Below are 19,512 nucleotides of genomic sequence, written 5' to 3'. Positions count from 1 at the left end.
GATTTTCATTCGAGTGAGCCATTTGTTTCTAGAGGTAGAGATACTTAATCGAACTCAAAAAAATTTAATGATCGGAAGTTTGTTCACGCTTACCGCACCAATTGTTGAGTAATATTTCTCTTGTCTTATTGATAGGAATGTTGGGATATTTATACATACGGTTATAAGTACTATTACAACTCATAGCAGGGCCCCACTACTTTGTCTTGATTCTATTGCCTCCAAAATTGACATTCTTTATCCTTAGTATTGACATTCTTTGCGAACTACAGGTCTGTTGGGCACATGTCTATGGAGCACACAGTCCTTTCTGCTTTCGAGACTGGCGTTCTGGGCAGGCTTCATACTTACTGGACACGTGTCCATGTAACACCCCTAACCTGTATCCGTCACTAGAGTAGGTTTCGGAGCATTACCGTACAAACAGAACAAGAAACCTTTCAATTCATACATCAATGTAAACTTAGTCTAATTAATTACAATCATAACATCCCTTAATCGAGCCCTCGAGGCCTTAAAATTACTTTAGAAAATATTCGGGACTAAATTGGAAACATATAGAAAGTTTAAGAAAAAGTCAGAAAAATTGGACTGCAGGACTCACACGGACGTATGGCCAGGCCATGTGCCTCACACGGCTAAGACACACGCCCGTGTCTCAGGCCATGTAACCTTTAAAATAGGGACACACGGTCGTGTCCCAGCCCATGTCCTCACCTGTGTAACTCTCTGAGTTGGGTCACACGGCCAAGCCACATGCCCGTGTGCCAGACCTTGTGTTAGGCCATGTAACTACCTGAATTGCATGCTTTTAAACGTACAGGGGACACACGGCCGTGTCGCATGGTCGTGTATCACACACGGCTGAGACATACGTCCGTGTATCAACCGATAAATCACATACGTTCAAGTTAATACTCAAATGTATAGAAAATCCATCAAATTCTTCAAATAAATTACCTTATTGAGATTTCAATTCGAAGAACAACTTACGGATAAGAGTACATCATCAGTCCAACCAAAACACACCATATGCTTACACGAGCCAATCCCTCCAAACACACCAATGCTCATAAGAGCTAGTCCAACCGAAAGACACCAAAAAAAGAGTATAACACGAGAGTTCGCAACAAATATTGAACCTCAGTTTACTTGGGTAATGTGTATATGCATCACTCCAAAACCATCTCCACTCTAATCCCCCATAACACACTAATCCACGACTGTACTCTATCCCACGTTCAATCTAATCCGAACATCAATTTCAATAGCATATCTTAAACAATCATTCATTATCAACAATTGAACATATATATTGTACCATGTTATACAATTCAATAAATCATATAGATATTAAATTTTAAACCGTACGAACTTACCTGGACTGAATTGTAGTAGTTGTAGATGTTTAGGGACTATTTTGTAATTTTTCTTTTTCTGCAAGTATCTACGAGATCTTGATCTAAAATATGAAATTTCACAATTATCAGCTTACATTTCACATTTTAATCTATTTTACAATTAATACCCTTTTATTTTTTGAATTTACACAATTACCCCAAACTTTTACAATTATTACAATTTAGTCCCTTAACCCAAAATTCATCAAATTAACCATTTCTCTCAAGTTAATATTCCATCCAAATATACTAGGCCCTTAAACAGTCCCTAATGAATATTAAATTCACTATCAAACCCTAATTTTTTCACATTTTCACAATTTAATCATAAAATCAAAATCTAACAAAAATCACTTTATAAACTCATCAAACAACACAATCAAAGCTCCAAATATATGGTAATCATCATAAAAATTCAAGATTCATCAATGAAAACTTCAAATTTTTTTAACAGAATCAAAAACGAAGGTACGGGCTAGCTAGACCTAGTTACAACGATCTCAAAAACATAAAAATTACAAGAAACGAGGAAATAATTTACTCACATGCAAGAACTTGAGCTTGACCGATTCTCCATACCTATATTTCCATGGCAATTCGATTCTCCCAAAAGAAAAATGAAGAAGAAAGCTAATTCTTTTCATTTGTTTACTATAATTTCAACTAAATTTTAATTTTGCCTTTAATTACATTTTTTATCATTTTCTTTTAATTAACCATCCAACCAAGCTCATAAAAGGTAATTTACCACTTAGATCCTTCATCATTTAACCTTTAAACTATTTAATTATCTAAATGAAATAATTATTAAGTTTTGCACTTTTTAAAATTTAGTAATTTTTCTTTAATTAGCTATCTAAACATTAATATTTCCAAACCAAATTTTAATATGACTCTAATGACTCCATAAATATTCTAAAAATAATAATTATGAGTTGACACAATGAAAATTTGTGGTCCCGAACCACTATCCCGTCACCACTAAAAATCAGGTTATTACAGTTCGGATAGCTTGCAGAGTACGCGCCCCTTTCAATGAGTTCTTTAGGCAGATGCGAAGTGAGACTACGATCTTCCCTAGGTTCCTACAAGCTGAGTTTGTAACTTTTCCTTGTGAGCTAGATCCACGGGTTGGTCCAGCGACCTTGCCTTGTGGGTTTGCGCAAGGTTCCCACGTGCTGGATTTGTAGCATTGCCTTGCGAGCTCATTGTCGGGTCATGTGTCGAAGGCTCGGATCCTTTCTAGGAGTCAGTTCTTAGGTTATTGATGTATAACAAATGTAATTAAAGTAAATCAGGTAACTTTTTTGCATCAAAGCCTTCTCATTGCTTCATTTTACCTTTTTCTTTTCTTGTACATTTTGGTTTTTTTTTAGTTATGCTAAGAATTTTATACATATTACTTAAACTTAAATTTTTTTATATTAATATAGAAAAGATCATTTTAAATCAATGTTATTTATTAACTTAATTAATAATAAAGCTTCATTCTTTAAATTAATTATTAAAAAAGTTTCTATTTGTTATGGATACCTTATCAAGTGGATGTCCATCCAGATTAAGATAAGTTTTGATGCACTTTAAATTCTAATAGTCATTAGAATTAGAACTCTACTTCATTTATACTTCTTATGCCATAAATAGAGACTTTGGATAAGCTTTGTCGGTATCCTGATTGATAAATAAAAATACGCTCTCTCTTTCTCTTTATTCTTTATTCTCTGTCTTTTATTTTATAACACATTATCAACACGATTCTCTTTTATTATTTTTCTCCATAAGTTTTATTTAACAAGATCACATACACAAAAATATCCCCAAATCATGCAAAGACTTATCCTTAGCTGCTAGCCACTTGAGCAAGGGTTCGTAACCATTAATTTTCTCATTTTTTCCCTTTCACCATGCCTTACCCCTTTCAATCAATATCCAATGCAATAGCCAGTCACTCAAATGTGCTACTCAAGCTGTTGTCGATTGCCATCTAGAGCTACTACTATTTTAGTCTTCAAATGAGGCTTGCGCATTACAGGTAATCATTATGCAAAGAAATTTATATAATCCTTATGTGGTATGTTTTTCTCCTTTGTTGATTGATTTTTAGTAAAATTATTTAATGAAAAATATTTTCTTTTAAACTAAGATTCTTTTATTAAATTATAATATGTATGATATTTGGATGATTAAAATTTTTTATGATTAAATTATTGTTATTAAATATGCTTGAAATTATTGTATTATATCTTTTAAAATTGAATCTATAAATATTTGATTCGAGCAACATAAGATTTTATAACATATATGTGGTATTGAAATTTGGTACAATGTGTATTGGATAACTTTCAAGCATCGTACACGAAAACTTTGATTTTTTTATTAAATGGTTTTTTTACTATTAGATTATTAATGTTATTACGAAAACAAAGTTGTTTTACAACTTGTAATAGTACTCGTGATAATAGTCAAGGTGATAACAATGATGTTAAAGAATCCCAGGTATATTTTACTATGATTTATTATATCATGTTTATTATAATTGGAGACTAATCATGACAACATGAATAGATAGATTTTGATTTGAAATCCATGCATGTTTTGCGATGGTGATTATGAAATAAAGAATCAATGGAGGCGTTTAGAAGCCATTCCTACCAGATTTGTTGCATTTCCCGAAGTGAATGCAAACATAAAGAAAATAAAATATATACTCATGGACCATTAAAAGTAAAAACATAGTAATAAATAAGAGAACAATGAGAGTCCTCAAGATAACTCTTCAAAGGGTAAAGATAACCTATGTTATCAATGTGATATGAAAGATTATTGGCCAAATATGTGTGCCCAAATATTTTATTTATGTTAATAATCTTTGAGGAAGGATATGAGAATGTAGTAATTAGTTGTATCATTACAAATAGAAAATATTTATCTTATTTGGTACTAAAACAAACAAATATTATTCCAATATTTGATAGTACAAAACTAGTTAAATGCTCTAGAAGAGCTAATATATCAATATCTAAAAAGCACAAAATTTGTGATGGTTAATGCATTAGTTTTAAAATATATTTATTATAATGGATATCATATTGGGATTGTGAATGACGAAAATATTATATTTCATATGAATCAAAAGAGGATTGGGTTATTGGTTTATATTTATTACTATTATTATAAATTGAATTGATCATGATGGCAACACCCCCTAACCCGTATCCGTTGCAGGAACAAGGTTATGAAGCATTACCGGAGTTTTCAAATAAAACAGACCAAAATTTCAAAATTTTTAAACCATATCAATAAACATATTAAAATAAATTCAAAACATACACATTATCCCTTATATAAGTCCTCGATACCCTAAATACGTGTTAGAAACAAGTCGGGACTAAATCAGAAACTCAGAGAATTTTTCAAAAAACAATGAAAATTTTCAACACTGTAGGGGTCATACAGCCGTGTAACCAGGCTATGTGGGCATTCAAAATAGGGACACACGGCAGTGTCCCAGCCCGTGTCCGTGTCCATGTAACTCACTGACTTGGGTCACATGGCCAAGCCACACGCCCGTGTGCCAGGCCTTATGCTAGGTCGTGTAACAGCCTGACTTGCAACCCTTTGAAAGCTACAGGGGATACATGACCGTGTTGCCTGGCCATGTGTCACACACGGGTGAGACACACGCCCGTGTCTCTATCCGTGTGGACAAAAATAGGCCATTTTACAAGCCATTTTTCTCACTCAACTAAGCATGTACCTAAAACCAAAATGCATATATATACAAACCATAACAAGGCACCAAAATCATGCATTTCTAGCTACATACATATGGTATAATCACATACAACCAATATGCCCTTAGGCACCTCAAATGACAACATTAAAACATATATAAACATGTACTCTATTTGGCAAAATAATCAACTAACTACTAAGCATAATTGCATCAATTCATGCCATTTATTTTACTTACCAAAACATACAAAAACTTCTCAATTGGTACCAAATATGTCATTCTAAACTAATACCAACCACAATTTCATCATATCACAAAACACATTTAACTATCATGTTACATTTCACTGTTCAAACACGAAACAATCCACATATCAACCATGTCAAGGCTACTTATATACATACCAAAATATGTCAAAACACAAGCCAAATCAAATGGCCATATTCACAACAAAACATATAGGCCAACATTAGCCAAAATACCTATACATGCCATTATAACGAAAATTAAACAACCGAAAGTACCAAAAGAGCCGATGGATAGTGTGATATAGCTCTGACAAGCTTCCAACCCAAACAAGCTTCCGATTCACTATAAAACACTGAAAATAATACAAAGTAAGCATTTAAGCTTAGTAAGTTCGTATATCAAATAATAAAACTTACCATTTAGTCATATAATAGGTAAGTAAACATAGCATATCCTAACATAATTTGGCCAAATACCTAAGCACATATATATATCAACCATGTTAGCCATGTAAATACATATATAAACCAATAATCATGGATGAGCGCAACAATTGATTAAGTTTCATAAACATGTATCATCCAATTCAATTATCCATATACCATATAACAACATTTCCATGTAATTCATATGTGTCCCTGTAATAGTATGTATAGAACTCTTACCAATTCGTATCAGAATATTGTCCGTTGAACCATTTAGAATATTGTTGGATACCCGAAATAACTCATACATAGTGTGCTAAATCATATACTGTAATCCGTCAAATCCTGTACATGTATACTCACACGAGCTGTGAATCGGTATGCTCACACGAGCTGTAAATCGGTATGCTCACACGAACTGTGAAAATGGGCATGCTCACACAAGTTGTGGGTCGGAACGTAGCTACACGATGCTGCTCACACGAGCTGTAGAGTATCCGCAACACATGTTGGACCTCAGCCATCGGTAGGACGTTCAGGACCAACACCCGAATCATGTAAACCCTAATGACATGTCATTTGTATCCTACGAATTTTTAAGGTTCAAACGAGGCTCGGTAGTCGTACGTAGTTGGATATGCAACTGTGTATACATGTAGCAAATTTAAAATTCATGCATATTTCAAAATAAAACATATAATCACAATTTAATCACACGAACTTACCTCGACGAATATACGCAGATACGGAGGTGATTAATCCAAGACTTCCTCTTTGCCTCGATCTAAAGCTGTACAAGGTCTATCTTGATCTATATGGATAAATTTAGCTCAATTTAAAATATATTTCATTCAATTTAACCCAAAATCATATTTTTGAAAAATTACCATTTTGCCCCTATACTTTTAATTTCTTTGCAATTTAGTTCATATCTCATAAAAATGGAAATTCATGAAATTCCACCACAACCCACTATGGTTGAATATCAATTAGGTCGCTAGGATGCCCTATATTTCATTTATTTCACAATTTCACCATGTATAATTTTTTATTTTTCAATTTAGTCCCTAATAGTTTAACAATTTCACAAATTAGTCCCCAGGCTAGCTAGATTAAGCTACAACGATCCCGAAAATGTAGAAATCATTAAAAATGGGACAAAAATGCATACCTAATCAAGCAAATAAGGATGGTCGAATGTTAAGCTTCCATGGTTCTTTTTTTCTCTTTGAAGTTTCGGTTACACAAAGGTTAAAGATGATACCTTTAACTTTTGTTTTATTTAATATTAACATTATTTACTAATTACTTAATTAACCTTTAAAATCATTACTAATTACACAATTACCAAGCCATCACATTCCATTATCTTCATTAGTGGTCTAATTACCATTTAAGAACTCTTACTTTAAGCTTCTATAGCTATTTAATATTTTTAGCTACTAGAACTCAACTTTTGCACTTCACGCGATTTAGTCATTTTTATCAAATTAAGCATGTAAATGGTAAAATTTCTTAATGAAATTTTTATACGGTACTACTATCATACTGGAAGAAATAAAATAATAATAAAATAAATTTTCCAACTTCAGATTTATGGTCTTGAAACCACTATTCCAGTTTCACTGAAAACGGGTTGTTACAGTGACTATCTTTATGATCTTCTTTTTTCATCATCCCCGTTAAGAGGTTAGAAGCAAAATATTTTACTGTGAAATATCTACTTATGAGGAATAGAATATGGTAAATCTATCTAAAGCTTGTTATGGTTGGATGCACCTGAAGTTACAAGTTTTTTAAAACTGTGAGTATAATTCTACAGTATTCAGAATAAGTTCTCAATTAAAATTACGTGGAAAAATATTACTGATGAAAACCTTGTAAGAGAGAACTTATTGAATTTTTCATGATTGAAATGTACTCCTATGGTAGTAATATCATGAAAAAAAATTTACTTATGATTGAAAAAAGGTTTCTAACCACAAAACCTAACCATTCCCTGAAGAGAATGTAACAATATGTAATAAATTTGAAAGACATAATCTTTGATGTGGATGTAGTAAATTGAACTATAATAATAGGCATAGGGGATGGTCATAATAAATTTTCTCACCAACAGAAGTAGAAAAATGTAGAAAGCAAGAAAAGAATAAGAATTCCCAAGAACTTTTTAAGAAGAGAGACAATTTATTTATGAAGAGTCATTGGTTATGTACCTATTGTACACTTGGAAAATAAGATCTACTCTCAAATTTTTCTATTAATAGATTTTGATTGGAGTCAAAGTCTACTACTAAAGTTTAATTTGCTTACTTCTTATGGTCATGACTCAACGTAGAATAAAAAAGGTACGCCTTTAAATATTAAATCAACTTGATATATGATTTACATATTTTGAGATGGTCTTCTTTTTAAGTTTTGATTACATGTGTTACATATTGTTTTAAGCATCTCATTTGTTCATGAAAATAAATATTAACTGATTTATTTATGTCGCTATTGTAGGTTTTGTAGAGAAATTATTGATTGAATGCCTCTGATTAATATCTAAACCATTACTTATAAGAACTAAAATTCCTATTTCAACAAGAGATTATGTTGATTTATGTGTTGTACGCATCAAGCCAATAAATTATAAATACTTCCCATTACAATTGGTTTTTGGTAAAGAGCTAAATATTTCCCATCTTTGAACTTTTGTATATGCGTATATATTCCAATTAATCCACCACAATCACAAAGATGAGTGAATCCTCAAATAAAGTTAGGAATATGTATTAATTATGAGCCTCCTTGTATTATTCTATGTTTTAAATGTTTTGGAGATTCAATTATGACACGATTTGTGATTACTATTTTGATTTGATAGTTTTCCCAACATTAGGCGGAGAGAAATAATAACTTGTAATGAGTTAGGGGGTAGAGTAATTTGAACTAGAATTTTAATAAGGATAACTCATTACAAGTTCCAAATATGAAAATTCTCATAAAAGAAAATAATAAATCTAGATGGTCATATAGTGAAGGCGGGTGCTCCAGAAGAGACCCAAGACATAACTTATAATTAAAACTCCAGAAGAGATTCAGGTACTTGAAATTGAAGATTAAAATAGTGAAAATAAGGGATCTTGATAAGTTATGTCAATTTGAGAAAATGTCGAACCGATAATAAAAGTGGTCGACAATAGTTTTGCATGCAATATTATTGTTGAAATAATGAAATAAATGGAAGATCTTGAATAAATCTATTGAGAAATATAAATATGGAATAAATTGGTCAAAATAGAAAGAAGCAACTCAAGGACAATTAATTTTGTGGAGTTTTTGGACCAGTAGTCTAAATATCTAAAGGTATAAAGTCAGTGAAGGTGCAAATGAAGTAGTTTTGCAAAATAGAAAAATATGTAGTTTTTCCTTAGTCCTAGCATTGATTATGAAAAGATATAATATTCTTGTGTGGTGGATGTAATAGCCTTTAGATATATTATTAAATTAACAGTTCATAAAAGATTTAACTTGCATCTAATGGTTATTGTTACAACCTTTTATGAATCACTATGTAGTAAAGTTTATATTAAAATCCTTGAAGGATTTAGACTGCCAGGAGCATATTGAAATTATTGAGAAATTGTTCATTTATATGAATTTAAATAATTGAACATATGTGATAAATTTGACTTAGTCAATAGTAGTTGAAAGAGGATTATAAAATTATCCAAAATACATATTTGTATACCTATCTGTATATTTATAGAGGGGTCAATACCCGTACCTCGAAGTCTACTGTTAAATTCCATAAAGTCGCTAGATCTATCGTCTCTACTCAATATCTCTAACATATATAATATTCTTTCTTGTACTTGTATTTAAAATGTTTGTAAAAAATTTAAAATATAAGATCCTATGCATTAGAAAATAAGATTATTAATAAAAGGAATACTAATAAATTTATGAATATAGTTTTGTTTAGAAAAATACTAACAAGATTTTTTCTAAATAAAAAAATAAAAATTTTAAAAACATAAGTTTTAAGAAATTTATTTACGAAAATTTCTACCATAATTGTAAGAAAACTAAAAAAATTATAACAAAATATAAAATTTCTACCATCGGAGCTTTCTTGGGAACCCGTTCAAAGTCACGAACCAAACCCTCCATAGCCGCTTTTAGTCCACCGAGTCATCCAACTGACTACCCATCACCTCATCTGGTGGCTTATCTTGTTGCCCACTCACCCCATCTCTGACTTTCGGGTATGAAACTAGAGAAGCATTAGTTGATTCACCAAAATTAAAATCTTATTCGCCTTCATTGTAGCCAAATCAGACTTTTCTTTTCCATTATACGCACTGCTTTGGGCTTTCCCTGATTCAAATTTAGTGACACATTAATAAGTTGTACCACAAAATTTCCCCCATGGCCCTCAGCCTCCTTTGGTCCCATCTTAGACCCATCATCAAAGGTCTCAAGCCCTTTTTCAGCTTTAACTCTAACTTTGCCATTATTGGGCCTCAAAACCTTATTACCAACCTTTGGCGCAGCGCCTACCATCAAGACTCTCCCTTTAGGTCACTATCCCACCTTAACTTCTTTAGGTTCTAAATCCCCAATAAAACCCAACCCCTGATTCTGCTCCATCCTCCTCACTTCCTGCTCACAATCAATCTCGGCATTAACAATAGCGTGATTGTCTTCTTTAACCTCTCCAAGCACCGCAAATCACGAACCCCCACAAAATTGCAAAAACCATCGTTCCTAACCATTCCTGTGAAATGACCTATTCCCTTCCACCGTTTCACCAACATCCAAGGGCCAAAGGGCTCCTCCTCCACTCTCTGTTGAATTCTTGACTTCTCCACAACCCAATCAAAACCCTTTGTTTCTCCCTCCTATAATGGCCCAAATTTGCCCGGCCTAAATCAGAAATAAATAAACAAAAAATATAAACCAATAAAAAATAGTCCATTTTAAATGTCCATTTACACTGGGCTCAATATGGCCCAAACTAAACACTAGCCCAATAAAATCTAACCCAAAATACAGTCCTAAACTCGGTTATAATCCAAACCTAATCTGACCCAATACGACAAACCCGATTCCAGCCCAATAGCCAAAACCAGCCGAGATTTTTTTACATTTGCAGAAACCCTAAAAAGTTTCAGAAATCACAGGTGCCGCAGCAATGGGATCTAGGCCTCGCGCGTGCATTGCCAACGCACGCACTTATTTCCTCCATGCGCGTCCTTCTCCCAGCTAGCCGTACCTGGACACAAATGAACAGCAGAGAGCAAAGAAACAAAAGAGGAAGCAACAAAAAAGGGAGGATAACAGAATAGATTTTGATTTTTTTCTTTTTTCTTCTTTTTCGGTTATTTAGGCTATATAAAAGCCAAACAGAAATTTGTAAAAGGGGGGATCCACGAATATTGTATCAAAAAAAATCAAAAAGCAATAAAAAAATCAAAAGTTCGGAAAGGCGATTTCCAGTTTTGTTTTAAAACCTTTTTCTTTTTTCGTTTCTTTGATGAATGCTACTGTTGTATGCGAAAGAAAATAAAAAAGGGGCAAAGTCTTACTTGCGCGAGCGCTTCATCGGAGCCTGGTTCATTCCGTCAGAATCAGAATCAGAAAAGGCACGAGTTTGCGCGGCGGCTGAAATGGTGAGGAACTAGGTTTTAGTTTGAGGGGAGTGAAATGTTAGACTTTAGGGTTTTCTGAGGTTATTTAAGCAGGATAATACGACGCCGTTTAGAGGCATGCGACCCGCACAGTGACCCGACCCGGGGAAGGATTCGCGCGTTTTGGCCTCTATGGGGAGATTTGCGCAGATGGTCCCCCCTTTTGGTTGCGTGTTCGAATCGCTCCTTTGCGTTTTCTAATTTTCACCCTTTTATTTGATTATTGTTTCATTTTAGTCCAGTTCAGACGCTGCATTTTGGCAGGCTGGGAATATTTCCGGATTAACCCTTCATGTTATTCGCGCATTGCACACTGGCCCTTATTTTGTTTATTTATTTTTTTCCCGATTAATTTCGTTTTAGTTGCAATTTAATCCTTTTCGTGTTATCTGTTTCTTTTTATTTGGTTTAATATTTCCATTATTATTATTATTTTTATTATTTTTATTATTAGTTTTTTACTTAATCTTATTATATAGATCTTGTTATTTTATTATATGATATTATTTTATGTTTTTATGCATTATTACTTATTTTCACAAATATTTTATTATATATATTTTATATTATCTTAGTATAACTTATATACATATTTTTTAAATTCATATATATATACGTTTAGCTTCAAAGTTTCTCATAATAATATCTCATGTTTTTCCATATATATATAATTTTGAATTAAATTTAGTATACATATGTATATATAATGATAGCTATTAATTTCAAATTGTAAATTTTACTTATTTTTATGCACAAATATTTTATTCCTTTTAAATTTGCTATTCTATCTTACTTACTTTAACTTATATATATTATGACTATATATATTATTATTTACATTAAGATTTTTTTACTTATAAATCAAAACATATATCAATTTTCAAATTTATTCACCTTTATTTTCTTACAATTTTTTCTTTAGAATTTACTTAAACATTTTATTTTTAGTTCAATTATTAAATTGTTTGAAATTTTTATATTAATTATTTTTTAAAATTTTGTGTATATATATATTTTGAATCCTGAATTCATTTTTTATTTTATTTTGTGAATACATTTTATTTCCCTTTTTAGATTAATAATTCTTGAATGTTAATGTTGATATTTACATGTGATGTGAAATTATCGTCTTTATGCGTATGGTATTTGTTTATTGGTATTCATTTATTATTAGTTTTTATTAACTTATATTGTGGTTTATGAATTATCGCCTCGCGTCGTGCATTGTTATTCCATTGTGCTTTATTTGTTCAAAAAGTCGTGTTTAATATGGTTTAATATCAAAACCGATTTATTCAAAAACTTTCAAGATAATGCAAAGTTTGGTATTTGGAATCTTCGAAAGAATTGAGCCCTAATGTATTGGGTTCTAATTTTTCTCGTTGAATCTAAATAATCGAAGATTTTCTTTAATCAAAACACATAAATAAAAGTTCATTCTCGGGAATTCGATACGTCGTGTCCTAATGTATTGGACATGACATGTTGACTCCTCGAGATGAGAATTTTTAAAATAATAATAAAGGCAATATTCGATATTTAGGAATTTTGTAAAATCGAGCCTTAACTTACTGGGTTTTGATTTTTTCATTTGACCCAAATGATCAGATATCCTTCTCAAAAATGCATAGATTTTAAAAGTTAAGAAATAAACTTAATTTTGGGGATTTAAAATGTTGTACTCTAACTTACTGAGTGTGACAATTTATCTCTTTGAAATAAGTGAGGCTTATCATACAATTCATTTTATTCAAATTTTCCTTTCAAATGATCGTATTTTAAAATTTTTTCAAATTTTCGACACTAAGACATTAAACAATCAATTCGGTACTAATTTTGGGCGTTACGAAGGTGCTAACCCTTCCTCGTGCGTAACCGACTCCCGAACCTATTTTCTCAAAATTCGTAGATCTAAAATCATTTTAAGGTGTACCGATCACACCTCAATAAAGGATCGGTGGCGACTCCAATTTTTGTTTCATTTTTAAGCCGACCACTAAATTTTTGTTTTTCAAAAAGGGGTTTCGACACCTCCCACAATGCCAACTTAACCCCCGTGCAAAGGTCCACTCCATGACCAATGTGTCCGCATTTAAAACAAATGTTTGGCAGGGACTCATACTCAACGCGTTGAAGACAGTCATTAATCTTCACCTTCGACACCAGCGACTTCATCAAATCAATACAAACCGCCAGCAGCGCAAGGCGTCCCCTACGAGCACAATCCGTATGAACATCCAATTTCACCACTGGACCGACAGTTTGGCCAATCACCCTAAAAAGGTAGTTCGAATAATACATACCCCTTTGGTAGACCCAGAAGACGTATCCAAACAACTTGTGATTCAATCTCATTTTGAGCCATTGAAAAATCTGACGACTATGGCTGGAATGTCAAGTAACGACCAAATATTACCCATGACCCTCCAACCAAAGCCCTATTATAATCATCCTCATCCTAGAACCTAACCAGAAAAAAATCATTCTTAAGATCCATCAATTGGATCGGGCATCTTGGACTCCACAACAATGAAATCTTATTCAACGATGCATTGATGAATCCAATTCTTCCCCCGAACATTTTCACAATGATTGTTCTAGACATTCTGCGTTCAATGTACTCTTGTACCCGATCAAAAAACGTGATCAATGGGACACCCTCGACAACCTCCGTGATCACATTGCCTTCTGTTAGAGCGAAATCTTGCTTCATTAAAGCGTTCTGCGCAGGCACTGGCGAGGCCCCTAATAGTGCTAATTTATACGACACTCTAGGTACCTCCGATCCCTGAACCTTTTGTCCATTCCCATCTATTGTCGAGTCATCCATGTCCGGTAGTAACTCCATCCTGGTACAGACCTTCTTCGTAGCTCGACTGACACCACTATTAGAACCCAAAGGATTTGCACCGATCGTGAACTCCACCGTAGGCAACGTAGTACTCAACATCTAAAAAAAAAAAGAAAAAACAAAAGATTAGTGAATATTAATATTACTTATTATTTTAAGGCTAATTCATTTACCAAATATTATGAATTTTTATTTATTCTATTATCAACTATGATTTTCTTAAAATTTAATTTATCAATTATTTTTTAAATTTATTGTTTTTGAAATCTTAAGAATTTGAAAATTGTTTTATATAAGTTAATTTAATAAAAATTAATTATTAAATGCAATAATCTCAAGCACCGCGCGAATACGTAAACTAATATTAATATATATTATATTACAAAGTACACAAATAATTATTAAAACAATGTTATGTCTTCATAAAATTCTGATAAGTGGCAACCTTCATGATTTGACACGTCAGCAAATACAGATGTTAAATACGTGGACCTGTAATATACATGTTTTTATTAATTATTATTAATATTTTCTATTTTACATATTATTTTATGTTATTTTGAAATACAATCACTTGATTTTTTTTCACTTTGTTTTATATCAGTGAAATATGACTGTTTTTATAGAACACAACATTGTATATTCTGTAATAGCACAACAATTAGAAATACAAATGATACATTTATTTAAGAGTATGAATAGAAGAAAAGAGGGGAGGAAATAATAGAGAATTTTAAATAAAGCTAGATATGAGTATTTCATATATTCCGTTGTTTTAATGTTTTGAAATATTACATGTTTTGTAATCTTTTGTGCCTGGGAGATTGATCTCAGATAATGTGTTGTTGGCTTACGAACTACTCCATACGTTAAAACAGAAGAGGGTAGGGAAGAAAGGATTTATGGCGGTCAAGCTAGATATGAGTAAGGCGTATGATAGGGTAGAATGGAATTGTGGAAGAGATGAAGAAAATGGGATTCTACGCTGATTGGGTGGCTTCATTATTCAAGTGTGTGAATACAGTTTCTTATTCGGTGGTTCTTAATGGACATATTGGAGAAACTTTTTCCCCCACTAGAGGACTTAGACAAGGGGATCCATTGAGTCCATTCTTATTCTAATTCTGTGGAGAAGGTCAATCTAGTCTCATGGAGCTAGGAATGCAGGAGAACAAAGTAAGAGGAGTTAAGGCAAGAAGTGGGCCACAGGTTTCACATTTACTTTTTGCAAATGATTGTATGCTGTTTGAGGAAGCTACAGAGAGGAGCTCAATCCATTTAAAACAGATTCTGCATCATTATGACGTTTGTTCAGGTCAAAAAGTGAATTATTCGAAGTCTACGATTTTTTTCAGCAGCAATTCACAAGAGGAAGAAAGACATACAATTACTCGAATTCTTGGGGATCAGATGATATGGAGAATTACCTAGGGCTTCCTAATTTGGTGGGAAGGAGGAAAAACGCAGCGTTCCAAATTTTGAAAGACAGATTCAGGCAACATATTGAGAACTGGAGCATCAAATATCTTTCACAAGGAGGTAAGGAGATTTTCATCAAAGCAGTTTTACAATCTATACCAACATATGCAATGTCTTGTTTTTTACTCCCTAAATCGTTTTGTAAGGAATTAGATAGTATTATTGCAAAATTTTGGTGGCAGAAAAATAAAGGGAAAAAAGGGATACATTGGTGCGCATGGAAGGATATTTGCTTAGCAAAAGAATCAGGTTGTTTAGGCTTTAGATGTTTAGTTAAGTTCAATATTTCACTATTAGCTAAGTAGGGTTGGCGTCTTATTAATTATCTGAGTTCTTTGTTAGCCCGATTTTTAAAAGCTAAATATTTTCCGAGAACAAACTTTATGAATGCTTCGTTAAGTAACCTACCTTCACTTACCTGGAGGAGTATTTGGTCGACAAAAAAACTTTTGATGGATGGATTGTGCTGGAGGGTAGGGGTAGGAGACCATATCTCAATATGGAATGATGGCTGGGTGCCGGGAGTGACTGAAGACAGATTACAAAACAACAACCGTGGTGAAAGCATCAAAGTGGTGGCTGACTTAATAAATGAAGAAAGTAGAACATGGAACAGAAATTTGATTATCAGTACCTTTAATACGGATATTGCAAGGAAGATACTGCAGATCCCGCTTTCAAAGACTATTCACGAAGACATCCAAGTATGGAGAGGAGAGGCAACTGGGATTTTTTCAGTAAGAAGCGCCTATAAACTATTACAGGAGTCTACAATAGATCCTAATGATTATTTACAGGCCGATTCTAAACACTTTTACAGGAAACTGTGGAATCTACATATGCCTTCAAAAATTAAAATTACAGTGTGGAAAATAGCGTGGAATTACATTCCTACTTTTTCTAATCTTAAGTTGAAAAGAGTAATGACGGAAGACCGTTGTTCGAGATGCGGTCAGGAAGAAGAAGATAGCTTCCACATCTTTCAGAGGTGCCCTATAGTGAAAGAAATTTGGAGTCAGTTAAATTTCTCCTGGGTACTTAACACTAACCATTTTGATTTATGGAGTTGGCTATCTTGGGTCTTCAGCATAGGGACAAATGAACAGTGCATGGGATTTTGCTACGGGTTGTGGGGAATCTGGACAAGTAGGAACAAGCTAATATATGAAGATAAATATAGCACCAGTTGGGATATATCAAAACAAATTAAAAGCTACATTTCAAAACTGGAAGGAATCAAGGAAAGGGTAATCGCCTTGGAAGTCAGCGCAAGGCCTAGACAGAGTGTACAAGGGGCAAATAAGTCCATCTTTTTCGATGCAGCTTTTGACTCACAGAACCACAGATCTGCATCAGGTCTTATTGTTAAGAATGAGGAGGGTAGAATCGTTGAAGCAAAATCGATCCTTCATGACAATGTTGCATATCTGTTTGCAGCGGAAGCACATGCAGGATTTCAAGCAACAAAGTTAGGGATCCAGTTGGGATATCATACTATTGACATAATAGGAGACTCAAGAACAGTGATAACAAAATGTCAAAGTGGAAGTCGAGACAGATCAGAAATAGGAGCAATAATCAGTGACATTCAAAGCTTAAAAGAGTTCTTTCAAAAAGTCAGATTCTATTTCATCCCAAGGTCTGAAAATGTGGAGGAGCATAAATTAGCAAAAAGATCACTACAGAAGGGAGAGGAGCAGTACCTGGTGGGAGAGACTTCACGATCGATCTGTGATGAACCAAAGCCAAATCGCCTTGGCTATTCAAAGTAGAAGGAAAGGGGATAAGATGATGGGGTTCGGCATTTGGAGTGACGATTGAAATGAAAGAGTTAATGCCGGTTGTAAAAGCAATCAGAAAGCAAAAGATTTGAGGGGATTTTCTTTTTCGTTTCAGTTGTCTTGGGCAGAGAAAAGTCAGAAGAATTTATGAGGACAATTGTACCGTTCAGCTAGTGGTTTTGAATTTGTCTTTTTCTTGTTTTTACTCTTAAGTGGGCTAAACTGCTGTTAGCCTGTTTCTTGCAGTTTTTTTTAGAATCCAGTTGTTGGGCTAAAGCCCGAGGGACTGTTTGTTTCAAATTTATTTTTTAATCTAGTTGAAATTTCAAAAAAAAAAGTGCATTTTTTTAATTCCTATAAAGTACCCTTTCGAAATATGATATATTTGTCCTTGAAGTCCTCTTTTTTTTAATATTTATGTTGTATCAAATTATTTCTTCTTAACTATGTAAACAACATTTGAAATAAAATTTGTATTTTGATTTACACATTAAGCTCACATTCATTTACATGGCCAATTCTATATTTAAGCCCTTTTGCTATTTGGAGATTCTAGTATTTTAAGTCCTTCGGTTTTGCTTTCCATTTAATCAAATCATTTTACTTTTATTTCAAATTCTTTTAGGTAGCGTTTGCGAATTATATGATTTATAAATTCATCAGTTCCAATGTCTTTGTTTAGAAATTAAAATATTTGAAAATTAAGATTTTAAAGTAATCCAAATTCATTGTTTGGATAATTGAAATTTAGATTTAGATTTCAACTAATTCTCTTGAAAACATTTTTTTTAAAAATTGAAATATTTAAGAGAATTTTAAACATTATTGTTTGAATTAGACTAGACTAGACAGGTGAATCGATAATTGACCAGAGTATCGGTCTGGAGAAAGGCTTTAGATTGTTTGACTCGAGAATTAGTATGGATTGGTTGATTGAGCGGTTCAACTAATTTTTTTTTTATTTTTTAATATTAATTCTTATGAATTTTCACTACACCAAAACAGACTTTTAGCTGCGTTTTTAGCGGCTTTTGGACAAAAAATGCCACTAAAAATCAAGCATTAGCTGCGCTTTTTGGAAAACTTCGCTAAAAATCAGCATTAGCAACGTTTTTTAAAAAGCGCCGCAAAAAGCCTAAGCCCAACGACACCGTTTTCTAAGTTTTTGGGGCATTTAACGGCAATTTTGAAGAAGCGCCGCTAATGATCTAGCCTTTAGCGGCGTTTTTGAAGAAGCGCTGCTAATGCTCGGGCCTTTAGCGGCGTTTTTGAAAAAGCGCCGCTAATGCTCTGGCCTTTAGCGGCGTTTTTGAAAATGCGCCGCTAATACTCGAGCCTTTAGCGGCGTTTTTGAAGAAGCGTCGCTAATACTCAGGCCTTTAGCGGCGTTTTTGAAAAAGCGCCGCTAATAATAATAAAATCTAAATCTCATTCTTTGATATATTCTCAAGTAATGTTTCAATTATATTTTTTATTATAAGTTGAAAAAATTGATATTTTGTTGTATTTATTATATTTTGGTCAAATTTACATTTAAATGATAACAAATAATATTGTTTAATACAAAATGTTTTTATTAAAGAGAAGTCGTCCTAACTCCTAACTATTTATTATTATTTTTCAATCACAGTTTATTTGAACTACTTTACTAGAAAATTATATTAAATTATGAGTAAAACAAAATATCATAAAACTTAAATTGTTGTGTTGTAAAGAATAAAAAATAGAATAAATTTTTATAAGAATAATAAATTTTGATAGTTCGATTAAATAAATCAAAGAAAGCAATATAAAACACCAAATATCGTGATCATAAATAATATTATATATTGATATAATTTTATTATCAAAAATAATTTTATATTTAGTTAATCAAACATGAACACAACAATGACCTAATAGTAACTACTCAA

The 19,512-nt window shown here is 32.7% G+C and overlaps 1 protein-coding gene across 5 annotated transcripts; it reads right to left on the bottom strand.

The window, feature by feature from the left end:
* Positions 1–13,449: 13,449 nt before the first annotated feature.
* On the bottom strand, positions 13,450–17,760 carry LOC107901795 (uncharacterized). Of its 5 annotated transcripts, none has more exons than XR_001685435.2 (4): positions 17,522–17,760; positions 16,453–17,245; positions 16,227–16,346; positions 13,450–14,438 (listed from the first exon to the last, which is right to left on the bottom strand). XR_001685435.2 is itself a non-coding variant. In XM_041095844.1 (2 exons), exons 1-2 carry the CDS (start codon positions 16,384–16,386, stop codon positions 13,947–13,949), a joined length of 642 nt encoding a protein of 213 aa, XP_040951778.1. In that variant the 5' UTR covers positions 16,387–16,447; the 3' UTR covers positions 13,450–13,946. The 5 variants fall into 5 exon arrangements, 1 of the variants encoding a protein (XP_040951778.1); XR_005914887.1 differs by having other exon boundaries at positions 16,453–16,811; XR_001685434.2 differs by having other exon boundaries at positions 16,237–16,346; positions 17,522–17,759.
* Positions 17,761–19,512: the final 1,752 nt, after the last annotated feature.

The sequence above is a fragment of the Gossypium hirsutum genome, chromosome D06, assembly GCF_007990345.1.
Source record: "Gossypium hirsutum isolate 1008001.06 chromosome D06, Gossypium_hirsutum_v2.1, whole genome shotgun sequence".
Classification (NCBI taxonomy): Eukaryota; Viridiplantae; Streptophyta; class Magnoliopsida; order Malvales; family Malvaceae; genus Gossypium; species Gossypium hirsutum.
The sequence above is the reverse complement of the archived record's forward strand: the minus strand, read 5'-3'. Positions and strand labels throughout refer to the sequence as shown.